The sequence below is a fragment of the Oncorhynchus tshawytscha genome, linkage group LG19 (assembly GCF_018296145.1).
Source record: "Oncorhynchus tshawytscha isolate Ot180627B linkage group LG19, Otsh_v2.0, whole genome shotgun sequence".
In the NCBI taxonomy this organism is placed as follows: Eukaryota; Metazoa; Chordata; class Actinopteri; order Salmoniformes; family Salmonidae; genus Oncorhynchus; species Oncorhynchus tshawytscha.
The window spans coordinates 42797410-42814829 of record NC_056447.1 but is presented as its reverse complement, the minus strand read 5'-3'; the positions used below and the strand labels follow the sequence as shown (position 1 = coordinate 42814829).

The following is a 17420-nucleotide window of genomic DNA, read 5'->3' as shown; positions in this document are numbered from 1 at the left end:
GTCAGATCACTCAGTGGTTGAACACTGGTTTACAAAGAAAATATTTGTGTGTGTACTGTGTGTGTGTGCGTGTGTGTGTGTGTGTGTGTGTGTGTGTGTGTGTGTGTGTGTGTACTGTGATCTAGTCATTCTAGTAAGGTGTGTATCATGCTGTGCTTCATTATGGCATTATCATTGTTTGATCAATAGAGGGCAATGTAATACAATGCATCAAACCTTATTGAAACCAATTTCTCCCAATTTAAAGGCAAATTTGCCATTCAACCTAATAAGTAGTCTGAGGCTAAGGTCCGCAATTAAACATACTGTATGGGAATGATCGCTGGTGGAACAGGTAGGAACTGTATGTGTCAAGTATTTATTTAGAAATACGTGGGTAGCATAAATTCTTTGGGACGCGACATGTCTTCTTCCTCCTAAGGAAAACATAATTTGTGTAACTGTTTCTCTTAGCATAATTAATGTGCTCTGAGTTGAAAAACTGCTTGTGTTTGTGTGTGTACTGTGTGTACTGTGTGTACGTGCGTGCGTGCGTGCGTGCGTGCGTGCGACAGACAGACAGACAGACAGACAGACAGACAGACAGACAGACAGACAGACAGACAGACAGACAGACAGACAGACAGACAGACAGACAGACAGACAGACAGACAGACAGACAGACAGACAGACAGACAGACAGACAGACAGACAGACAGACAGACAGACAGACAGACAGAGACAGACAGACAGACAGACAGACAGACAGACAGACAGACAGACAGACAGACAGACAGACAGACAGACAGACAGACAGACAGACAGACAGACAGACAGACAGACAGACAGACAGACAGACAGACAGACAGACAGACAGACAGACAGACAGACAGACAGACAGACAGACAGACAGACAGACAGACAGACAGACAGACAGACAGACAGACAGACAGACAGACAGACAGACAGACAGACAGACAGACAGACAGACAGACAGTATGACAATTCAATTGTTCCATAGCCCTTCCCAAAAATCCATGGAATTTGTGCTGATTGGATGTTCCCTTTTTCAAATCATGTCTCTGTTAGAACCGCTTTGTCTGCTTAATTTCTGAGCGGTATATGCAAGCAACAAAAAGCAGCTCGACTCCGTAAGAATACCACATGGTCCTCCAGCCTCAAGCTAGGTGGGTCAAGGCTAATAGGATTCTCCAGATGACTCCGCTCCATAGTTATTATCATCATAATCTATGCTGAAGGCCAGCTCCTCCTGCTGCTTCTGGTATGGCAGGGTTCTAGAGGAGTCAGCTGAATCTTCTGTGGACAGAAAGCCGGAGACACAGAGAAACACACTTAAGAAAATACATATGTTACTCTTGAGTAAACTGTAGGAATGTGAAAAGAAATGAATGATTCACACTTTACTTGAGTTAACCCCACAGATATTGTTGCGTTTTTGAGTGTTTCCCATCTCAGGACAATATAAGGCATGAAGAATTGCTTTCAAGACAGCAGAGATTGTGAAGTAGCACCACAGATCCACATGATAAACCTCCCTCACCGTGGAGTTGTTCGTGAATCCAGTCTGTCATCATGGGGACTGAGGTGTAGACTCCTGGCCTCTGGAACTTCCCACAGCCTTCCTTTCGGCTGCTCACTCCCAGGACAAAGTAACCAGAGTCCTTTATCTGACACACCAGTGCTCCCCCAGAATCACCTGGACCCTGAAGGAAGACAGTTTGAAGTTAATGTCTCTGACAAATGAAACTCCTCGAACTGAGATTATACTTTACCGTCTACTATATCATATACAGTGACATGGTTTGGGTGACTGTATTCTATCATCTTGGACTGGTACTGAGTACTTCAAAGTTTAAGAAAAGGCCCTCGTAACGTGCTCTCTGATATGGTTATAAACCATAGTTCCAAACATTGCCACCAGAGGGGGATGTATGATAACACAAATCATTTGAGTCCACTGTTGTTATACTGTAATAGCCACCACCCATCCATCCCGGTGTGTTTACAGTGGTGCTATGAACCCTGTGTGTTCCTCACCGTGCACGTGTCCTGTCCACGATGCTGTGGCGGCCCAGCACACAGCATTCTAGCGGTCAGTCTACCAGTGTTATAACGCTCACAGTCCGCATGACTCACAAGTGGCACCTCTAGCGGCTCAACAGTGCTGTTCCATGGTCCACCTAACAGTCAACATACACCACGGGCTCTGTGTTAGGCTACACTCAGAAAACTACAAACACATACAGTTAACACACATGCTACACCCACCCATACACACAAGTACGCACAATCACTGAAAGACTGACACACACAAAAAACACACAATCACTGAAAGACTGACACACACACATTTTGAATGAGGTAATGTCATGTTTGTACATAGACATAATCCCTGTGCCCACATAAACAAACCTTTTACAATGACACTCATCGTGATACAGTGATCTTTTTGCTTTGTCATCATGGTGTCTTGTTGTGGGTCAAACATAGTTAGGGCTGCAAAATTCCGTTTGCCCTAAACACAGTATGGCATGATACTGTACATACCTGTCTGACTCTCCCACGATGAAAGCATGCAGACCTGGGATTGTGGGACTTCCGGTCCCGAGCAGGGCAGACAGACGGACAAGGCATGCTCAGTGATGAGCAGCGGGGAGTCCAGCTGTAGCAGGGCCACATCATAGTCCTGGGAGGAGGGGTCATACTGAGGGTGCAGCACAAGCCTCCTCACACCACGCCTCTATAGGACCCATATAGACAATAACACAGAGACATAGAGGTGAGAGACACAGACAGACAGACAGAGACACAGACAGACAGAGACACAGACAGACAGAGACACAGACAGACAGAGACACAGACAGACAGACAGACAGACAGACAGACAGACAGACAGACAGACAGACAGACAGACAGACAGACAGACAGACACACAGACAGACAGACAGACAGAGACACAGACAGACAGACAGACAGACAGACAGACAGACAGACAGACAGACAGACAGACAGACAGACAGACAGACACAGACACACAGACAGACAGACAGACAGACAGACAGACAGACAGACAGACAGACAGACAGACAGAGACACAGACAGACAGACAGACAGAGACACAGACAGACAGACAGACAGACAGACAGACAGACAGACAGACAGACAGACAGACAGACAGACAGACAGACAGACAGACAGACAGACAGACAGACACAGACAGACAGACAGACAGACAGACAGACAGACAGACAGACAGACAGACAGACAGACAGACAGACAGACAGACAGACAGACAGACAGACAGACAGACAGACAGAGACACAGACAGACAGACAGACAGACAGACAGACAGACAGACAGACAGACAGACAGACAGACAGACAGACAGACAGACAGACAGACAGACAGACAGACAGAGACACAGACACACAGACAGACAGACAGACAGAGAGACAGACAGACAGACAGACAGACAGAGACACACAGACAGACAGACAGACAGACAGACAGACAGACAGACAGACAGACAGACAGACAGACAGACAGACAGACAGACAGACAGACAGACAGACAGACTGACAGACTGACAGACTGACAGACAGACTGACAGACAGACAGAGACACAGACAGACAGACAGAGATGGGTAGACTGCCTGAGGATGCTTCATCCTACCTGGTTCTTCGGGCCTCCCGTCTCCACCAACAGTGACCTTAATGATTGGTCCTCCCTGTGTTAGTTAGAAAAGAAACAAATTTAAAAAATCGAGGCTGGTGTTATTATGATCTGTTTTTATGAATAACATCTTCATCTATGGAAAAGTATAGCATAAGAGCTTTCAAATAGTTTTCAAACTGTTCAAATACACCATTTATTTTTCACTAAATGTATATTTATTACTATAGGATATGAGTGTGTATGTGCACTGTTATTATTATTTTGATTAAAATGTTCATTGATGAAAAAGTATAGGATATATGTGACACTCACAGGCCTAGAAGGCAGTGTGCAGCAGTGAGGACCCAGGCAGGCTGGATGATGGCCCCATAGCAGATGTTGTTAGTGTCCTTGCTGAGCCGAACGTCCCAAGGCCAGGCGTGTCGCGACTCCCCCGCTCCTTCCAGAGACTCACTGGAGGTCGAGGCAGCACGGACATGAGGCATTCCACACGAGTCTGAGAGGTCTAACACGCACACACACACACACACAGTTACACTCCACTTTGTATTTATTTGAACAGTAAAGTTAAAACTTTAATTTGACTCTCTACTCTAGCATTTTGGATTTGAGGCGACAGTACATAATGCCCCCTTTTATTTGAGGGTATTTTCATACATATCTGTTTTACTGTTTAGAAATGAAAGCACTTTATGTACTGTATCTACAGATGTCCCACCACTTAAAGGTGTCACTTATAGTGTATTAGATGTCAGAGTAGTCAAGTTTAGTATTTGGTCCCATATCCTAGCACACAATGACTACATCAAGAGTAGGACTCTACCAAATTGTTGAATGCATTTGCAGTTTGTTTTGGATTATGTTGTGTCCAATAGAAATTAATGGTAAATAATGTATGAAGGAATCATGAATAATCGTGAATAATGATAAGTGACAATGCTACAGAGGCACAATGATCATACCCCCAAAACATACTCTCACCATTTACCAATAACAGGGGAGGTTAGCCTCTAACTTTCTCACTCATCATTATTCACAGATCATTCACGATTATCTGTAATCATTGTAGCATCCACATTAATGTAGACGTGTTCAGAAAGATATTCTATTCTTATTAACAATAAAAGTTACTCCAAAATGACACAAACAATCTTTAAAAAATACATGATTTACCATTCATGTTGGAGTATCGAGTCAAATTAAACGTTTTAGCTTCACTGTATATACAGAGGGGAGTGTAGTTACAGGTACTTTGCAGACCATGCATGAACACCCATTGGTCTATTATCACTGCTGAGTTGAAAAGCAGTAAGTGAACAGTTGAGACACGCCCACAGCCTGGACTAACCAGAAACTGGGAGAGGACCAACCTACAGCCTGGAGCTTGTGTGCATGAATTCCAACAAGGGTGTTACTCCAAGTAGACTAATGGGTTTCTTAAAGTCAGTTGAGGCTCATCAGAGGAGGAAGGGGAGGACCATCCTACTCAGTGAATTTCAGAAAAATACAAATAGTGAAACATTAAAAAAGTTATAATTTTTAGATAAGACTATGAAGGTATACAGTAGCCTCAACACCAGTCTCTGGGGTAGCACCATGGTTTAGCCGGAAGACATCTATTTTCCATCCTCCTCTGGGTACATTGACTTCAATACAAAACCTAGGAGGCTCATGGTCTCACCCCCTTCCATAGACTTACACAGTAATTCTGAAGACTTCCGGAGGACGTCCTTCAACCTATCAGAGCTTTTGCAGCATGAACTGACATGTTCTCCACCCAATCAAGGGATCAGAGAATGAATATAGTACTGAAAGCATAAGCTACAGCTAGCTAGCACTGCAGTGCATAAAATGTGCTGAGTAGTTGACACAAAGAAAGAGAAAGGCAAAGTTGTACAAATTAATTTCTTAAAAATTTAGGAGAAGCAGCAGAGAGAGAGTTGGCTATATTTAATTTTCTTCTTTTTCACTTTCACTTACTTAGCTAGCTTCTGCAGCTAGCTAATTTAACCCACTCAAACAATCGGCTCAAACAGAGAGGAATGCTATTTATGTTAGCTAGCTGGCTGAGGCTATCCAACACTGGAAGTCTTCCAAGTCAAGGTAATTTATATAATGAATTGCCACCGGTGCGCCAGTGTAACAGCTAAACCGCTTGCTTTACGCTGTAATGCATGATTGTAGCAGGTTCACTAGTGTATTAGTTCCATTAGCTATGTTGACTATGCCGTGTCTTACGCAAACGTCTAGCAACGCAAAGGTTGCAAGTTTGATTCTCATCATAGACAATTTTAGCTAATTAGAAACTTTTCAACTACAGGACTTACTAATTTTTTAAATCTACTTTACAGCTACTTAGCAAGTTAGCTAACCGTAACCCTTTTAACTAACCCTTCCCTTAACCCTTTAACCTAACTCCTAAACTTAACCCTAACGCTAACTCCTAGCCTAGCTAACGTTAGCCAGCTAGCTAGAATTAATAACATATAATACCTTTCGCAAAATCTTACACAGTAATTCTGAAGACTTCCGGAGGACGTCCTTCAACCTATCAGAGCTTTTGCAGCATGAACTGACATGTTCTCCACCCAATCAAGGGATCAGAGAATGAATATAGTACTGAAAGCATAAGCTACAGCTAGCTAGCTAGAATTAATAACGTATAATACCTTTCGCAAAATCATATCATCTAGTACGTTTTGCAACTTCGCAACATGTTGTACCTTCCCAATCTTAAACGGCACTGCCCTCCACTGCTTAAAGGTAATAAACAAACGTTTAGTGTTAATTCTACTAAGCTAACATATGGAATTGTTTTAAGATGGTTATACCAAGGATTATTTAGCTATTTGATTTAGAATATAAAGGCCCCTTTAGGTATGAAAAAAAAGGTGCAGAAGGAAAGCCTGGTCTAAGGACAACGCATAACCAACCTGGCAGTGAGTGTTGAAAGTGAACAGTGCCATCCTCTGACTCCCCGTCCAGCAGGTCTGAGTAAAGAGCCAGATTGTCTGTGATCAGCTAGCATGACAGAACAGCCAAATTTATATAAAGTATTGAAGGATTTATCCTATCATGCAACAGTTATGAAATGTAAAATATTGTTAACGCATGATATGTTATGGAAAGTTTCATGATAACCTGATCTGTGGGCTTCTTATGGTGAGTAATATGAATGTGTGGTTTATGTGTGTCGGTGTCACACTCACCGATCTTACTGATGAATGACACGGTGGCGTGGAAGCCTCGGTAGGTGACTGTGCTATCAGAGGTGAACTGGAGGACCATCACGTTGTCATAGCTCAGGACGGGGGGAGGCACAATCCTACCACACAGCACCGCTTACACAAGGACACAAACATTACCCTACTTGAAATGTTTGTTTGTGTGTGTGTGTGTGTCTCTGTGTGTGTGTCTCTGTGTGTGTGTGTGTGTGTGTGTGTGTGTGTGTGTGTGTGTGTGTGTGTGTGTGTGTGTGTGTGTGTGTGTGTGTGTGTGTGTGTACATGCGTACAAAAGAGATATCTCTTTCAGCTTGAGTTGAGTTTTGTTAATTTATATTTCAGCATCTATTACAATTATTAATGTGCCATACAAGTCAAATCCATTTGGATAGGTTTGTTGGACTATTGATCTTAGGGCCAGATTCTGTACCTATCTCCTCTTTTGTATCCACATCTCCAAGAACAGTCAGCGAGTCATATTCGCAGTCATCCGATTGCTCCAGTTCAAAGTCATCAAAGTCCAGCTGCAAGACAAAAGACAATCAAATAAGATGTAAAAAATGAAGGAAACAGCATCCTTCACTCATCTTAATTTCAACAAAAAATGTGGCAAGTGCATTTACAGCGTTGAAGTCTGTTATTATTGTTATTGTTTAATCAAGGTGAGTATCACATTCTTTCCAGTACATGTAAACTGATCCCATCCACACCAGAGACTGAACGAACTATCACTGTGTAGGCAGAGTGCCACCATGAATGTATTCATGATTCCACTGGGAGAGATCAGTCTCTGGGGTATCCCTTCAGTCACAACGGCCTTGCTACATGAGAGGACACAATTATATATATATAGATATATATTTTTTTACCTTTATTTAACTAGGCAAGTCAGTTTAAGAACAAATTCTTATTTTCAATGACGGCCTAGGAACAGTGGGTTAACTGCCTTGTTCAGGGGCAGATTTTTACCTTGTCAGCTCGGGGATTCGATCTTGCAACCTTTCGGTTACTAGTCCAATGCTCTAATCACTAAGCTACCTGCCACCCTAGGACAGTACACAAACTATTACAACCCTTACTGCATAAGAAGTACAGGTCAACATGTGTCACCTTGACAACGTGACCCTTGGGGGCGTAGATGACCCAGTGGCAGACAGAGTCGTTGCTGTAGGATTGTGGGTAGTTGAGACTGTGTACGGCCGTCTGATCCTGGACCAGAGCCACGGTGCCACATCCCGACGCTGCACAAACACAAAGAACACATTATCAGCCACAAGCCCTGCCCTCTCTGTGGCTCCATACTCACACTGTCACACACTTAACCCTTGACAATACATGTGCATCAGTGCAACACAAACACTGTCCGCCAGGCATCTTGGCTCCTATCTCTGACCCACGTGGTGGTGTAGTTACAGTGCAGGAGTGTGTGTTTTCATCACAGAACCTCTGCACCTCATTACCAGGTCATGGCACTGCCTTGTGCCTTCCTGGCTGCTATGTAACTATGGGAGAGTCAGCCCCATGAGCATGAATGTGTGTGTGTTTTTGTGTGCGTGATAGCGCGTGTGTGTGCATGAGTGTGTGTGTGGGCGTGCGTGCGAGTGAAAGTGCATATGCCTGTGTGTGTCTGACTAGCAGCAGTTGAAGTGTGTGAGGCTCACAGGGTGGAGGGCTGTACTGGGATTGAAAGAGAGAGTAGGGAGCCTCTATCATTTGTCAGGAACTCAGAGCAACTAGACACATCCTGTCAGCAGGCAGGGTGATGAAACATCAGACCCAGCACACAGCTCTGCCCTGAAGGCCCCTGCCAAACAACGTATTCTATCATCAAGTCACAAATGCAATACACAGCTATTTGTAGTACAGACAGAGAACATGAGAATTATTTAACAAAAAACAAATGCTGTGAGGATCCATCTGTTAGTGTCAGACTATGTCTTTATAATCGCAATGCACACACAGTAATGATGACATACTACTCCCTAAACTGGTTTAACCTGAGTTCTGAGTTGTTCTATTCCTGAGCTGGGGGGGTTAGGCTTGGTGAGCCAAGGAAGCGTGGGTTGACGTAACGGTTACTCACCAGGCACAGAATTTCCCTCGACACCTCGGAATCTAACAACAAATCCGCTTCCTGTTCCACTGACATCAGACACAAATTGGAGAGAAGCACTGTGGGAGTCGATGAGCACTGGGGGCGGGGGGGCACTGCCACAGAACCTCCCTAAGAGACAGCCAATGGGAGATCAAAGTCAAACCCCCCGTCAACTGGTGGGAAGGAGAAAACTAGGGAGACATACAGTACCAGTCAAAAGTTTGGACACACCTACTCAATCAAGGGTTTTCTTTATTTTTAGCTATTTTCCACATTGTAAAATAATAGTGAAGACATCAAAACTATGAAATAACACATATAGAATCATGAAATAACCAAAAAAGTATTAAACAAATGAAAATATATTTTATATTTGAGATTCTTCAAAGTAGCCACCCGTTGCCTTGATGACACACCTCCAGGCTTTGTAAGGGCTATTTGACCAAGAAGGAGAGTGATGGAGTGCTGCATCAGACGACCTGGTGACCTCCACAATCACCCGACCTAAAACCAATTGAGATCGTTAGGGATAAGTTAGACCGCAGAGTGATGGAAAAGCAGCCAACAAGTGCTCAGCATATATGGGAGCTCCTTCAAGATTGTTGGGAAAGTATTCCAGGTGAAGCTGGTTGAGAGAATGCCAAGAGTGTGCAAAGTTGTAATCAAGGCAAAGGGTTGCTACTTTGAAGAATCTAAAATCTAAAATATATTTTGATTTGTTTAAACACTTCTTTGGTTACTACATGAGTCCATATGTGTTATTTGATCTTTTTGATGTCTTCACTATTATTCTACAATGTAGAAAATAGTAAAAATAAAGAAAAACCCTTGAATGAGTAGGTGTGTCCAAACGTTTGACTGGTATTGTACAGCAGCCTTATCTCTTACCAATAGGCCTCCCTGAGTCTGCACCCACAGATACCGTGAGTTGGTCACTGTGACAGAGGGTGTCATTCTCCATGTCGAATTCCAAGAATTCCAGCAGAATACTCCTCCCTATAGGAACGCTGATGGACCAGGAACATATCCTACGAGAGAGAGAGAAAGATGTTTACTGTAATGTAATTTAAGCTTTCAACCGATATAAAATATTTGTAGGTACATAAATGTTTAAAATCCATAATTGTTATGATTATTTATTTGAATTGCATGCTCTCCAGATTCACCAGAAGTTGTCCCACTAGCGGGACGCTTAGCCTTAATGGCCTGCATCAAAGTCAGATTAGGATATAAAGTTGAAGTACTACATTTACATACACTTAGATTGGAGTCATTCAAACTCATTTTTCAACCCCTCCACCAATGTCTTGTTAACAAACTATAGTTTTGGCAAGTCGGTTAGGACATCTACTTTGTGCATGACACAAGTAATTTTTCCAACAATTTTTTACAGACAGATTATTTCACTTATAATTCACTATATCACAATTCCAGTGGGTCAGAAGTTTACATACACTAAGTTGACTGTGCCTTTAAACAGCTTGGGAAATTCCAGAGAATTATGCAATGGTTTTAGAAGCTTCCGATAGTCTAATTGACATAATTTGAGTCAATTGGAGGTGTAACTGTGGAGGTGTACCTCAGTGCCTCTTTGCTTGACATCATGGGAAAATCAAAAGAAATCAGCCAAGACCCCCAGAAAAAAAATTGTAGCCCTCCACAAATGTTGGTTCATCCTTGGGAGCAATTTCAAAAGGCCTGAAGGTATCACATTCATCTGTACAAACAATAGTACGCAAGTATAAACACCATGGAACCACGTAGTCGTCATACCGCTCAGGAAGGAGACACGTTCTGTCTCCTAGAGATGAACGTACTTTGGTGCAAAAAGTGCAAATCAATCCCAGAACAACAGCAAAGGACCTTGTGAAGATGCTGGAGAAAACAGGTACAAAATTATCTATATCCACAGTAAAACGAGTCCTATAACGAAATAACTTGAAAGGCCACTCAGCAAGGAAGAAGCCACTGCTCCAAAACCCCCATAAAAAAGCCAGACTATGCAACTGCAACTGCACATGGGGACAAAGATCGTACTTTTTGGAGAAATGTCCTTTGGTCTGATGAAACAAAAATAGAACTGTTTGGCCAAAATGACCATCGTTATGTTTGGAGGGAAAAAGGGGATTGCTTGCAAGCAGAAGACCACCATCCCAACCGTGAAGCACAGGGGTGGAAGTATCATGTTGTGGGGGTACTTTGCTGCAGGAGGGACTGGTGCACTTCACAAAATAGATGGCATCATAAAGCAGGAAAATTAAGTGGATATATTGTAGCAACATCAGTCAGGAAGTTAAAGCTTGGTTGCAAATCGGTCTTCCAAATGGACATTAACCCCAAGCATACTTCCAAAGTTGTGGCAAAATGGCTTAAGGACAACAAAGTCAAGGTATTGGAGTAGCCATCACAAAGCCCTGACCTCATTCCTATAGAACATTTGTGGGCAGAACTGAAAATGTGTGTGCGAGCAAGAAGGCCTACAAACCTGACTCAGTTACACCAGCTCTGTCAGGAGGAATGGGCCGAGATTCACCCAACTTATTGTGGGAAGCTTGTGGAAGACTACCCAAAATGTTTGACCCAAGTTAAACAATGCAAAGGCAATGCTACCAAATACTAATTGAGTGTATGTAAACTTCTGACCCACTGGGAATGTGATGAAAGGAATAAAAGCTGAAAAAAATAATTATCTTTACTATTATTCTGGCATTTCACGTTCTGAAAATAAAGTGGTGATCCTAACTGACCTAAAACAGGGAATTTTTACTCAGATTACATTTCAGGAATTGTGAAAAACTGAGTTTAAATATAGTTGGCTAAGGTGTATGTAAACTTCCGAATTCAACTGTAAGCCAAGGACTAGATAAAGTGTATTTTTACTACTACTTTTTGCTACTACTTTCACCACTTTTAGTCTTGAAAGCTTTGGATGTTTACTACACTGTGGATCCTTAAAGATCTGGGAGGGGCTAAGGCTTAAGAGGGTGTGAACGATGCTGAATGGGTGTAGACAAAGAAGGGCTCTTCAGAAAATGTACCAAAATATTCACGGGCCATTTTCTTAAAAGTGGGGTTATAAGTTTATCAACTTTCAAAGCAGAATTACTTCCCCATTGTTCCTCAACTGCAGTGTATGATATAACATGTTATAGCTCTGAGTCAATTCTTTAATCTAATGTAAAAAACGTCATTTAGAAAATTGGTCTACTCACGAAATTTTCTGTGGCGTCCGAACGGTTTGGCCTACAAACTATTTTTAGCCCCCTATGGAAGGATGAGACTCATGAACACAATGGTTTTGTTAGTTTTTCTCTACGTCCCGCTGAAGTTGGTTTATCTGTCAACTTCTGTCTGTAGCATCAGAACAGTTTGGGCTACATGTGACCCCTCTGATGTACAACAAGCACATGTCAGTTATTTTGCTAAGATGGCCCCAGGCCTCAGAAGACTCGTCTGAAGGTCCCCCGGTACCAGTCCAGAAAATTAATGGAAGTATATATGTAGATAGTTTAGTTCCCGAAAATAAGGGGTTAAATACATGTAAAAAACAAAAACAATAAATGTTTCCTGATCTTTCTTATATCTCTCAGATATAGGGTAGACACTTCGGAACAAAATTCCTTTAGATCTATTTTTGTTGTTCCATGTAGTGAATCTGTTATTTAATGCGTTCGTATGGGCTAATGGCAGTAACATGCTGACCACACCGCTCGCGTCGTGTGCGCGAGCATTGCAAAATAAATGTACAAATACATGTTATTCAATCATTGCACCCACACTGTTCGCGCGCACCAACGAGCGTCTGCATTGCCAAGCTCTAAAATAGAAGTCAGTTCTATTTGTGATGCTGAACACCGTGCAAGTTCTGCCTCTCCCATCTCCTCATTGGTTTATAGAAACATATACCCATGTGCCATCTCCTCATTGGTGATTGAAAGATGAACTGAGGTCAGTCGGTCAGTTATGGTAATACATCTTATTATGAAAGTTAGATGCCAATTGCCATATAAAGTCCAAAGAAGAAAAGGCCTGGAAGGAGGAGAGATGACTAGAAACGATTCGGTTGACTGTTTTATGTGTGGATTAATTGTTGGAGTAGAGGACCTTGTGTATTTCAGGTAAAAAAACAACTCAACGTTTATATCCGAGGACAAATTAGCTAGCAACAGCAAGCTCGCTAAATAGGACAAATTAGCTAGCAAATGCAAGCTAGCTAGCTAAATTACCATAAAGGTTTAATGCTTTTCGACCTGTCCCCAAATTAATATAATTGGTACAGAGATTGGCGGACGCACCTCTGTTTTGGGCATGGAGTAAGGCCAAATACCTTTTCATCAAATCATTTTGTATTAAATGTGTTGATACTTCAAGGGAATACCTTGGTTTAGACAGGGCTTAGACTCTTATGGATTAAAGTTCTCTGAACAATTGGAGAACATAACTTTAAATAGAACCACGAGGAAACCTGCAGAAATTTGGTTGTTGGAGTACTGAAATTCCCGCAGAAGAACGTTGTTTCTTAAACTATTTGAGAACATTCCCAATGTCAAACCATTCTGAGAACTTTCCTAGAACATTACAAAAAAATGACATTAAATGTAACCATGTTTGAACTTTTAGGAAGTATTCTGTTAATGTAATTAAAGGGATACTTCGGGATAATGGCAATGATGCCCTTTATCTACTTCCCCAAAGTCAGATGAATTTTAAGTCTCTGTGTCCAGTATGAAGGAAGTTAGAGGTAGATTTGCGAGCCAATGCTAACTAGCATTGCTAGCAGATAACCATACACTTCCAGTCATTGCGCTAACACTAGTTAGCAATTGCATTACACTAGTGGTAGTTAGCAACTTCCTTCAATCTGCACGCAGAGACATAAAAATGGTATCCACAAGTTCCTGATTCTAGGGAAGTAGATTAAGGGCCTCGTTGCCAAAAACCTGAAGTATCTCTTTAAATAGCAGGACAATTATGTTTTTTGTCAAGTTCCTACAAATGTGCTGAGAATGTTCCAAAGCCAAGAAACTATGCTTCAACATTTCCAGAAAGTTGTGGGAAGGTTGTCTGCAAAATAACCATAGGAAACCCCCTCTCACCAAGCTCTAAGAAACATATGGTTGTTAGAATGTTCTGTGCCAGCCAGGGAGTGGTGAGGGCAAATTGGTCTGAAAATAAATAGTCCTAAAAGCATACTTAATTCAAGGGCATTCAATGAGCGTATTCAGTTCAGCACAGCTCTCCCTCACTCCCCGTCTGCAACGGGCCTGTGCACTGTCACTGGATTACACCCACTCATTGTTGTTGTAGAGATGGCCTGAGAGGCTTGGGTTTCTGATGAGACCCTCACTACCGCTCACAAGCCCATCCCTCACACTGCACAGTCCTGCAGCACAGTACACACACACACACACACACACACACACACACCATCAAATACACTGTCCAAAGAGTGCGATAACATCATACAGTAAAAGGTTAATTGTACAAATTTCATAAATGAGCTATTGTGTAAAAATGTAAGTAGCTATTTAGATGACAAAGAGGACATGGTCGTTCCAAACATGCAAGGAAATGCATTGTGGAATTGATATACAATATGAAGAAACACAACTTACTTGAGTTGGGCCTTTGGTTTGGGTTAGCATCTGCTGCTGAAGCAAACACAACAACAAAATCATTTCTTAGACCATCTGTTATACAATCTGTTATACATATCCAAACTTGATTAAAAAGTGTTAGATAACCTTCTCTGAGTTTCATCTTGATCCAGGGCAGGAGCATCTTGACGTCAGTGAATACCCCCGGGGATCCTCTCTTGGCCGGCGACTTGGCCTTGTTGTTGATCCAGCTACGGCCACAACCTTTCCCCCAGGAGGTGACCCCCACCACGACCCAGTGGCCGTCCTCCCTGGGGCAGATCAGAGGACCCCCAGAGTCCCCCTGGAGATGGGAGAACACAACATTATCTGATAAGGGACCTCTCAAAGGAATGATGAGAAGTCTATGGACAGATATAACCCCATTTGTCCAGAGATCCTCCACCAGAAACTGGACAGAGATCACTGAATCATAATAACACTGTGTTATAGAGTTTAACATACAGAGTCAGACAGCACTGTGATGTAGTCTATCTACTGTACCTGGCAGGCGTCCTTTCCTCCTCTCTCTGGTCCAGCACACAGCACAGTGAGGGCCTGCTGTGTGGGTCTCAGGGTCTGGAGAACATATTTGCACTTAGCTGGCTCCACCAACTCCAGCTGCACCTCTCTTAGAATGGCAGGTAGAAGACCGCCTGAATGTGAATACAGTGGGTTTCCATTAGCCTGATCCCAGATCTGTTTGTGCTGTCTTGCCAATTCCTTATGGTCAAACCATGGTCATAAGACAGCACAAACAGATATGGGATCAGGCTAGGTCTCCATCATCAAAACATCAACATATACAAGTGAAGAGTAAAGTATCCATGTTGATGTGTTAGTTTGAAGTTAATGTCAACCTGAAGGTAAAGTTAATCTGTGGCCTTACGTTCTTTGGTCCGTCCCCATCCACTCACAAGGCAGCTGGTCCTGGGTGGGAAGTTCTCACTGGGCAGAGGCAGGCATATGGGCTGAACACAGGGACCTGCAGAGGATGTAAGCACAGATATTTTAGAAAATATTTCCTACAGTGACAAGAATTATGTCTGGCCAAACTCCGTCAATGACGTAGACATCATAATGTCCATAAAGGGTGGGTTATACAGTGGGGCAAAAAAGTATTTACTCAGCCACCAATTGTGCAAGTTCTCCCACTTAAAAAGACGAGAGGCCTGTAATTTTCATCATAGGTACACTTCAACTATGACAGACAAAATGAGAAAAAAAATCACATTGTAGGATTTTTAATGAATTTATTTGCAAATTATGGTGGAAAATAAGTATTTGGTCACCTACAAACAAGCAAGATTTCTGGCTCTCACAGACCTGTAACTTCTTCTTCTGTCCTCCACTCGTTACCTGTATTAATGGCACCTGTTTGAACTTGTTATCAGTATAAAAGACACCTGTCCACAACCTCAAACAGTCACACTCCAAACTCCACTATTGCCAAGACCAAAGAGCTGTCAAAGGACACCAGAAACAAAATTGTAGACCTGCACCAGGCTGGGAAGACTGAATCTGCAATAGGTAAGCAGCTTGGTTTGAAGAAATCAACTGTGGTAGCAATTATTAGGAAATGGAAGACATACAAGACCACTGATAATCTCCCTCGATCTGGGGCTCCACGCAAGATCTCACCCCGTTGGGTCAAAATGATCACAAGAACGGTGAGCAAAAATCCCAGAACCACACGGGGGGACCTAGTGAATGACCTGCAGAGAGCTGGGACCAAAGTAACAAAGCCTACCATCAGTAACACACTACGCCGCCAGGGACTCAAATCCTGCAGTGCCAGACATGTCCCCCTGTTTAAGCCAGTACATGTCCAGGTCCGTCTGAAGTTTGCTAGAGAGCATTTGGATGATCCAGAAGAAGATTGGGAGAATGTCATATGGTCAGATGAAACCAAAATATAACTTTTTGGTAAAAACTCAACTCGTCGTGTTTGGAGGACAAAGAATGCTGAGTTGCATCCAAAGAACACCATACCTACTGTGAAGCATGGGGGTGGAAACATCATGCTTTGGGGCTGTTTTTCTGCAAAGGGACCAGGACGACTGATCCGTGTAAAGGAAAGAATGAATGGGGCCATGTATCGTGAGATTTTGAGTGAAAACCTCCTTCCATCAGCAAGGGCATTGAAGATGAAACGTGGCTGGGTCTTTCAGCATGACAATGATCCCAAACACACCGCCCGGGCAATGAAGGAGTGGCTTCGTAAGAAGCATTTCAAGGTCCTGGAGTGGCCTAGCCAGTCTCCAGATCTCAACCCCATAGAAAATCTTTGGAGGGAGTTGAAAGTCTGTGTTGCCCAGCAACAGCCCCAAAACATCATTGCTCTAGAGGAGATCTGCATGGAGGAATGGGCCAAAATACCAGCAACAGTGTGTGAAAAACTTGTGAAGACTTACAACAAAGGGTATATAACAAAGTATTGAGATAAACTTTTGTTATTGACCAAATACTTATTTTCCACCATAATTTGCAAATAAATTCATTAAAAATCCTACAATGTGATTTTCTGGATTTTTTTTCTCATTTTGTCTGTCATAGTTGAAGTGTACCTATGATGAAAATTACAGGTCTCTCATATTTTTAAGTGGGAGAACTTGCACAATTGGTGGCTGACTAAATACTTTTTTGCCCCACTGTATCAACCGCCCGTCACTATAACGGAGAGAAAACCTGCCCAATCGGATATGTCCATTGATTTCCAGCAGAGCTATGTCATAGCTCATAGGAGAGGCGTGCTGGTAATTTTCGTGAATTTTGATGGTGTTCACAGTG

At 42.6% G+C, this 17420-nt stretch overlaps 1 protein-coding gene across 1 annotated transcript; it reads right to left on the bottom strand.

Annotated features, from left to right (window-relative positions):
• Positions 1–869: 869 nt before the first annotated feature.
• LOC112219139 (ovochymase-2) lies at positions 870–15706 on the bottom strand. Its single transcript, XM_042301178.1, has 18 exons — positions 15682–15706; positions 15520–15615; positions 15135–15286; positions 14739–14934; positions 14610–14642; positions 14287–14377; positions 9883–10022; positions 8983–9123; positions 8010–8140; positions 7330–7423; positions 6886–7017; positions 6610–6666; positions 3989–4181; positions 3674–3728; positions 2548–2740; positions 2038–2180; positions 1541–1703; positions 870–1296 (listed from the first exon to the last, which is right to left on the bottom strand). The coding sequence occupies exons 1-18, from the start codon at positions 15704–15706 to the stop codon at positions 1178–1180; spliced, it is 2154 nt and encodes a 717-aa protein (XP_042157112.1). The 3' UTR covers positions 870–1177.
• Between the last annotated feature and the right edge of the window lie 1714 nt (positions 15707–17420).